Source organism: Apis mellifera, linkage group LG13 (assembly GCF_003254395.2).
Source record: "Apis mellifera strain DH4 linkage group LG13, Amel_HAv3.1, whole genome shotgun sequence".
Classification (NCBI taxonomy): domain Eukaryota; kingdom Metazoa; phylum Arthropoda; class Insecta; order Hymenoptera; family Apidae; genus Apis; species Apis mellifera.
The window spans coordinates 3,949,076-3,958,637 of NC_037650.1; the positions used below are offsets into that span (position 1 = coordinate 3,949,076).

The 9,562-nt window shown below is 42.2% G+C and overlaps 1 protein-coding gene across 1 annotated transcript in view; it reads right to left on the reverse strand.

Moving 5' to 3' along the window:
• LOC410427 (serine/threonine-protein kinase 26) overlaps window positions 1-9,467 on the reverse strand; it is a 78,346-nt gene extending 68,879 nt beyond the window's left edge. Inside the window, exon 1 of the mRNA XM_016915742.2 lies at window positions 8,600-9,467. Within this exon, the coding sequence (XP_016771231.1) occupies window positions 8,600-8,614 (15 nt within the window). The 5' untranslated portion in view covers window positions 8,615-9,467. The remainder of the gene's footprint in view (window positions 1-8,599) is intronic.
• Window positions 9,468-9,562: the final 95 nt, after the last annotated feature.

The following is a 9,562-nucleotide window of genomic DNA, read 5'->3' on the forward strand; positions in this document are numbered from 1 at the left end:
TCGTGATGAATAACTCGTTTAAATATCTTAAATACTCTAAATAATTGAACTACTCGATAAACGATAACGCAAATTTTTCTGCGCTCGTTTAGAAGGAAAAAGTGTGTCTATCTATCTATGCGGAAAATTCAAGCGGAATAATTAACGACTATGATAAAGTATAAAAAAAAAATAGAAATAAAAATGTGGAGAAATTAACTGGTGGCAAGTCGACTCCCCCTAAGTCGAACGAGTTAATTACACGACGTGCGGCAAATTGATAAGAGAGATAATTAAGGTTCAACGATCGCTTCGGTTACGACGGACGATTGATCTTTCTTTCGTGAAAACATCGTCTTTTGATATTCGAGCCAAGAAATGGAAACGAGAGGAAAAAAGAAAAGAAAAGAAAGGAAAGGAAAAAGAAAGAGATCGAGCAACGAGGAGGAGATATAAAAAGGCGTGGAATAAAAGGAATAAAGAGAACAAGGCGAAGATAATAAAACAAAGTCGTTGGACGAGAGTCCTAAGAAGAAAGAAAAACCATGAAACAAGAAATAAAGAAATAATCCGAAAAGTCATCATCATTCACTCGTTTCCTAATGAAACAATTTTCTTCGGGAGACTAAAAATCATTCGACCACAGAAAATCGCGTACAAGGATCGACTTTCTTTAAATCATCCATATGGAAATGCAACGGAAGCGAGGGACGGAATTATTCATACATTTTATCATTTGGATAATAACGAGTTCTCTTGTCACGATCGATTTTTTATCAAGATCGAATCTAACGAAATAAAAAAAAGCTCGACTTCTTTTTTTTTTTCTTCGAACTATTATTTCATTCGACTCGACAAATCTTGCTCGATCGAAATTAAAAAACGAATTCCGTAGGATAATTAGACGGAAAGATGATGGATCGATGCCCGAAAGCCTTTCCACCTAGCACGGTTTTAATTGGCAATTCTGGATAACTCGACGCACCCATCGAAATCCACGTCGATCAACCATCATTGAAAATCTGTCAAATGCATGCGTGGGCCGACGTTACCTCGACACGGACACCGACCGTTCCGAATCGAATACAGTAGCCACGAGCGACAATTCACTTTGCGATAATGCGAGCCGAAATTATTATAGAAATACGGAATCGTTGGATCATTAAAGCGCAATACCATTTCGTCGGCGAATAATCCGATATAACGATTGAACGTTTCTTTTTTTTTAGAATATTCGAAGAGATGGCGAGACAGAATTAACAGAGAGAAGAATCGGTATAAATTTTTCATAAGGCGTAATTCGAGGCAGGATAAATTATGGACGCATTTTGATGGCTGAGGGAATCGGCGTTTGATCGAGGGATGTCTTTGTTTTATCCCCAGGACGAGGAAAGGGCGATACTTAGTGAGACGATCAAGAAAGGAATTCTATTATCCCAGAGGTTCGATTTATCGAACCTTCCTTCCTTCCTTCCTTCCTTCTTTCCTTTCCTATCGTGGCCAAGAACGCACTGCTCGGAATACCTCATTTCCTTTGTCCGCATCTTTCTCACGTTTCACGCGACCCCGGTGTATAGCTCTGAACGTTGGATAAAAAGAAAATCGGTAGACACGATTGAAATTACGCGATGAATCGCGCATCTAATTTTTATCGTGTTCAATAACTCGTCTTGAGGATATTCGATCGAGGACAAATATGCTTGGACGATATTAAATCCACGGATGAAACTACGGGAAGATCGAGGCAATTTTTCAAATCTTATCTCCGAATCCTTACGAGTTCTTTAGAGAATAATTCCTTTTACCCGAATTCTTTTATGCAATTATTACAACAGCTCTCTTTCTTTCTCTCTCTCCTTATCCGCGTTATCCTTTGTTCGAAGCAACAAGATATTGGCTGAATCGATGTACCTCTTACAAAAGATATTTCCGAAAGGTGAACACGGGGGAGGGTTGAGTGTTACACGGCCGATACCAATTCGGGTCAATACCTCTTTCCTCGTATTCACAAAAGACAAGTCGCATCCGACACCTTTGGTGCTTTGGAACGAACGACTCGAGTATCATATCGCGCAGATGATAAATCGATATCACGGTTGAACGCTTTATATTGACTTTACAAAAGCAAGCAGACAAACTTGCGAATTTTCCGTCAAAGATCGATCATTGTTCGCGGTACATAATCGAAAGGGAAATGGAGGCTGCTTGGCTCGAAGTTTGTTCTTCGGATCAAGAAAGGATATATATATCATACGAACATCTAGGAAACTTGTATTCTTTTTTTTATCGAGCTTTCGAATTTCTTTCGAGCTTTCTCTCTTCTTTTCTTCGAGACTTCTGCCGAGTCGTGCTTTTCGAACGAGCTCTCGGTCCAACTCTTTTCTTACCGACGTTACAACTGTTCGCAAGTTTCGCGGCAACAGAATATCTCGAAGCCAAGAAGTTTCCGCTATAAAGCAAACGCGGCTTTCGAAATTGCACGAAATTACGCGACAGAGATCAAGGGCGCGGCATTTGCCGAGAAACGAGCCGAGTGGATCTTTTGGCAAACTTTCATTATACTTCTCCCCGATGGAATCGAACTGATCGATTCGATTTCAGGGAAAAACAAAGAGAGAAAGAGAAAGAGAAAGAGAGAAAAAATAATAAAACATATGCGATCGAACGAATGGCCGAATTTTTCGATCGATTTCTCGATCCGATCCGAGGCATCGGAAGGCAAATAAAAGTTCCCTCCGGATTAAACGAACAGTTCCATCTCGATTGTTCGTAAACGGGCGCGCGCAACGCATCACTGCGGAATCGGAATTTCCTTTCACCATGAACGAAAACCAGTTGTGCAACAGGCTTTTTTATCGCATCCCGGGGTCTCGACGTGTCTCCCTCGTTCGTCGATTGCGCAACCGTACCGTTATCAGGACCGAATGATTTCGAAACAGATAAAAGTTGATAAGGGAAACGAACAGAAGCCGAACAACGCGGAAAAATCAATTGAATTTTTCGCGAGCGGTTGAACAAATTGCTTCGATCTCGAGCAGCGAAAACCGAACGAAATCTCGTTATCAGATCTTTTCCACGGATCGAGAAACAAGTAAGGGATAAGACACGATTTGATCGATGACGATTAATTAATTTTTCCCCGCCAGGGGAGAGAAGTTTGGATCATGGTACGAGCGGAGATCAACTTTTCTTGTAAAAGTCCGTTGTAAAAAGCGAACCTGTTTCTTGGAGACGGGAAAACTGGATCCCCGTGACACTCGGAGTAGCATTTCCTGCCTCGGAAACCGAGAAACACGTTCTCCTGACCTGTCACGGCTGTTTCCCTGAGAAAGCAGCACGGATCGTGCAGCTCGCGTGCGCCAATGCACTTCGTTATAACAATTTATTCGATAATTATTTAGACCGATTTCATTAAAACTTTCTCGAAAATATCGACCACGTTTTTCTTACAATATTCTCTCTCTCTCTCTTTCCATCCGTTTATAAAAATGATCATTTCTTCACGCGATATTCACGGTTCCACGAAGAAACGGCGGCGCATACATATAGTTCAGCTCGCTGCCTAGCCTTTACCCAATTAATCCCGCGTCTTAATGAAGTTTCATCGGCTCGAGATTAGCACCGCGTCAATATCCTCGGTTGCACTGAAATACGCGTCTATATATCCCTTCCCAACTTGCTGCAATCTTGCATACGCGATACACCAATACGCTCCAATGCACGTACATACCGTGTGCTCTTAAAATTTAGCAATTTAGCAACGCGTGTCTGTCTCGGTTAAGAGTTTTATCGGATGTAGATACCCGAAAATACCCGGCAATCGGGTTACGGATCCGAATTCTGTTTACGACGAAACTTTCCACCGCCATACCAACTTCCCCATAGTTTTCGAGTCTGAAGAGAAGGAACCTTAACAATTTCGCAAGTATGCAAGATAAGGCTTCTTCTCTCCGATCCAGAAAAAGAAGACGACTCCGTCTTTCCAGATGTTGTTCCATCATCTCTCAGGCCAATTAGCGGCCTGAAAAATTACGCAACAACACCCTACGAAACACCCTGTACACCGTCCGTTTCGAGCACACTGACTCCACGCACCGTTATCACCTATGCGGCGCTCGGTGTACGCAGCCAACATGCACCCGGATATATACGTATAAATGCAGCGGTACAAGCCGCCTCGCTCGAGGAAGGGGGGGAGTTGCACGCGTGTAAATACACGTACACACAGGGATGCGGAGCGCGCGCATACGCGCGGGGGTAGACGCGTGTACGCGTGGAGGGGGTGGACGAGCGCGAGGCTATTACTCGGTTTACGAGGGGCAACACGGTGCTGACGTTTACGTGGGCGAGCGAAACCCACCGAATGCGCCGCCACGATTAATTCCCGCGCGCCTTGTTCCAATCCCAAAGTTTTATGGAAAATACGATACCTGGGGGAGCGCGGTCGAGATGCACCTTGCCCTCCGCGCCGGGCTTTCATGAACGGGGAGGGAAAAGAGAGGGGAAATTCTCGGGTATGATTTGTGTTTATACGTCGTACATCGCGGCCAGAAAACGGATAATTAAAGCACCGTTGTGCCTCGAACGAGGTTACCCACGCGGAATGGGAATTATGGCAACACTTGTTGTGTAGGGCGGGATAAACTCCGTGTCGCCTGCGATGCGACTATATTCTCGAATCCCCTCCCTCCTTGCTTTATATAAATTATTTCGGAGAAATGATTTCAAAGGTTGCGCACGGATAAATATTAGTTTGGTTTATTCTCTAACGTTCCATCGGATAAAATAATGCCGGATCCCCCATTATTCAGCGATTACGATCGGTCTCGGTTTGGCAGTGGTGCCAATTTTTAACGGCGTTCTTTCCAATGCGTATTCGCGCGACACGAAGCTACGCTACGCCCCCGTTTCTTTTCCACCGTGCATATTTTATCGAAAATAAAATGGAAAACGGCCAACCGCCACGGGCCAACTTGTACAGAGTTGTAAACCCGCGCAAACTCCCCCATCGTGCCTCTTTTTACATTTACGACAGTGGTCACGACGCAACGATTTAGATTCACAAAAGCAGGGAACGGCGGACGGCAATAAATTTCAATTTTATAACGTGAATTGCATTTTTCGTCGCGACTTTCAATGTGCTCTGTGCTCCACCGATCGTAGATCCCTCTCCCTTATCCCGATATCTATCTCTCGTTCGATCCAGCCAACGTTTCTTCATCCCATGTCCCATCACGAACGGATACAAGGAATTGCGTAAACGGCCCAGTGTTCCCCAGAAACGAGGAGACCGACCCGGATTTTAATTTACCGGGAAGTAGATATTACACCTGGAAATGGAGCACAATGGCGCATTGTCCGCCTCGAGAGCCTTAATCACGGATGTACTCGCCTTTGTCAATTTCCATAGTTCGATTCTTCGCTCTCTATGATGCTCGCCCACGGAGCTCGGTCGAAACATCGGTGGATCTGTGCTACGCATTTGTCCGCGTGTACACTTTATTATTCCCGCCCGGCCAAGGAACAGAGATACGTCGCGTTGCATCGAGGCCACGATCAAACAATTGTCTATTGTGTAACGTAAGCGATAGTAACGACTATCTTCGCCGATGTTGATAACTCTATTATAGAAATTAATCTCGCCGGTATATTCAGAAAATTTTCGTGTCGAATTATTTTTATTATTATCCTTGACATCCACGAATTAAAAAAACGAATTACGACGTTAATTAAAGAAATACTCGCTCGCGTACGGTTCTCACGATCGCGATAACACGTTTAAATGTAATAATAAAGATTCCTCGAGATAAATTTCTTCGATCAATGCCCGCTATCGAGTGCGAGACGAATCTTCGATTTAACCCGTTTTCCACCCACGCCTTTGATTTCTTACAACGAAAAAGGGAAAAAAAAAAGGAAAAAGGAAGAAAACTTCATCGTTTCTTTCACTGCCTACGTAATAACGGTATAGAAAACGTGCGGCACAGATATAGGCGTATATCTGTAAAATTGCTACGCCGATAAAGTTTGCAACACGCGGCCGATAACTATATCGTGCGTTACGTATGTTTGCACGTATATTTATGCGCGTTTCGACGATCCGAGGTGCGAGCTAGACTTTCCGGAATACGATAAGAATAACCACGTCGATAACAGGCCAACCGTGTGCGTCGTACTAAACGTACGGATGCCTGTTGGCCTACGAGCAATGGGTTTCTTTCTTGTTTTCGTAATGTTAAATCGAAAATGATTTTTATATTCCCAATACTTTCCGTAAGAATCAACTTTCGATTTGACTGAACGAGTATATTATCGATATAGGAATATTGAAAACTTGGGGCAGCTTGTTTTGAAAGTCGACAATCTTTACTTTCACTTCGCGGCTTGTTTGAATGGCTTCAAAAAGTTTGTTCGATAACTTTTTGGTTGGAGAAAATAAATAAGCGGCTGAGAGAGGTGTGGCGAGATATTTGGGGGGTTTAAAAGGACTGGAAGATAAAGATTGAAAAGGTAGACGCATTATCTATGGAGAAAGAAGCCGTATGATCGTGAACGAACGAGTGGGAGGAAGGGAGAACAACGATGAAATCCCACTTTGGTTGTATATATTCCATCTCGATCGATATGACCGGGTAGCAGGTGCTATGCCATAGTTGTAAGGGCCTGTCACTTTTATCTCTTTTCTTGTACGATGACTTTTACACCTCGATTGATGCACCTTTCGAACGAAAGTATGAACATTTTATTTAATTTTTCTCGATAACCGCGAATTTCTTAAACGTAATCGAAATAATACCGAAAATAAATTTTTCTTTTTTTTTGACAAAGCAATGGAAATTAGAATATGGAAATAAAGATCGAGAGCTGAATGATCAAAAAAATCGTAATAAATAGTCGTAGCATATAAAGATTAATGACAAAAACGGTGATGCGTTCTTTCATTAATTTCTCGTTTAAATTGCGCACGTGGAACGGATGAATGATCTACGCATAAGCTTTCACATGTATGCGAAAGCGTACACACGCAGAGCGATACAGTCACAGGTATTAATGCCCGAGGCAAAGTATATAAACGCTGCTCTTCCCACTTATTACGTCAAAAGATGCTACTAACAATAAATGCTAAAGATCAACTCCGTTCAACGTTAGAATTATCGATCCATAGTATCTAAATATCTATTTTACATTTATATATATATATATATATATAAATGTTTGCAATTAAAATCAATTTTGTTAATTATTCAGCGATAATTTTTCCTCAAACTTACGAGATAAATATCGTATTAATATTTATCGAAAATTTTCGAATAATACGGATAATTAATGCGATCGAAGAAAAAAAAAAATCATTAATCACGCGTACAATTACAATACATGTTTTCTATGTTTCGTATGGCACGATATGACTATCTATCGATGACATGCGATCTCGGTATATTAATTACTGGTCAGCGCTCTTTTTGTTCGCTGAATGGTCAGCAAAAATAAATAGGAACATATAGGATAAAAGGCATATACATAATTGCAATCGTGATTACACGTCATCAACGATGATAAAAAGCTAAGGAAATGTAACGTTGAGGTTCAAATCATTCCACTGCTGTACTATCGTATAGATAACGCTCTATTTATTGTGCGTATCTTTATCATGTCCTATCCACATTTACGACACAATTTTTTTTTTAACCACGTCACGATTTTTAACGATCCTAGAAAAGTTCAGAAAACGTGCGCCATTCTGAATGTATCATCTTACGCATGAATCAGGTAGTACACTGAAACGCTTTTTATTTTTCTTCTCTGCCGTGGAAACACTATACCCGTGTTTCTTTATGGGATATGGTTACGCAATAATGTCACAGAGAAACGTTACCGAGGCAGACAATCGGTGATAGTCGCAGTGGACACGTAAGCACGAAATTTCATCTCTTTCTCGCATTACTACACTATATTGTACTTGTTTACCAAACCATAGTAAAAATGTTTTCTTTCGCAAAGTGATTTCTTTGCATAATATAATGATAAATATTGTACAAATATCAATAGTGAATTTATCAATGATGAAAAGAGTATAAACGATATTGCGACGAATTTTCATTAAATATTTTCAAAAAGATTTCGTTCAAGGTGAACGAATTTCGTTAAAAGAAAACAATAATACTATTACAAATTTACACGTATATACTGTTATTCAAGAACGTAAAATCCTCGATGAATTATAACGTTCTAATATTATCGTAACGTATCATAACCTAAAGACGATAGTACAATATCGAAATGTTCGAAACGTATATCGTGCAATACGAATTTAAAAAGCGTGTAGCTCGATGTTATTAAAGAATAACCGGATCGTTCCGATTTTGATTTCATGATCGTTTAACTGCACACAAAAGAACACGGTATCTCGAGAGAAACGAAAGGAGAAACAGAGAAAGAAAGGATGAGAATGAAGAGATGCGGGGAGAGAGGGGAGAGTTGATAACATGCCAGCTGTGCGCAGGAACGGAGGTTAGGTTAGAATTGGCGTTTGGGGGTCGCGAGGTCAGCTCACGGGATCGAACGACGAAACGGGATAGCAAGATAGCAAGATATAGAGGCATGCAATGATTCAACTTACCTCGTTGAAGGCCATCTTCTTCGTTATGCTTCCGGACTCGCGGCTGCTTCCGGCACCTCCTTGCCCCACCGCTCCTGTAGAAGAGGATCGTCTCCCAGAGCCGCCGGACTAGTTGTTCCAGCAGCAGCTGATCTCGCCTGTCCAGAAATCCAAGGGAGGACGAGAGCACATCGAAGCCGCGAAAAACGCCACTCGCGGCACACTAAACACGAACACGAAGCCGACCACGACGACGATAGCGACGACGGCGACGACGGTGACGACGACGACGACACTCGCGACCGACCTGTCTTACAGCCCTCCGCGACACACATACGTCACGGAACAAACACGACCGTACACCTTTGCGGGGGACCACCTACGAAACACTTTCGATCAACTTGCACGCGATCCGTCACGCGATTAGCATCCCCCTGCCGAGCGAGTTACCGTAGTGAGGATAATCTGGCATTCCTCAGGTGGGCACCGACAGCACCTTCGCCGATGTTCGAAATACCGCAGCGGCTTACCCGGCTACCTTGCTTTACAGTTATCGCGACACGTTACCAATCGATTGTCACTGTATCGTACGCATATACCAATCCTCGCAATATGTTCAATACGTTGTAACCGTTTCTCGCACTGTTTTTTTCACGTATTTATATTCGTCGCAGAACTATCCGCAAACAGAGGAGCGCCATCTTGATTTCTGCTGTCGCGGAACGAGTCAAAAGAGATGCGCGCGACGCCGACACAGCTGTGAACGGGTGCCATTGCCAACGAAGACCGCGGTTTTTCGGAACACATGCGACGCAATTACTTTCAAAGTTTGTCTCTTTTTTCATTTACCTATTTTCTCATGCTAATCATTCTCGCCATGCTACCTATCTCTTTTTCTATCATCTTTTTCGATATATTTAATTATTTCGATATATTTATTACTATATTGTTCCTAATTTTATAATTATTTTATTATTATTCGTA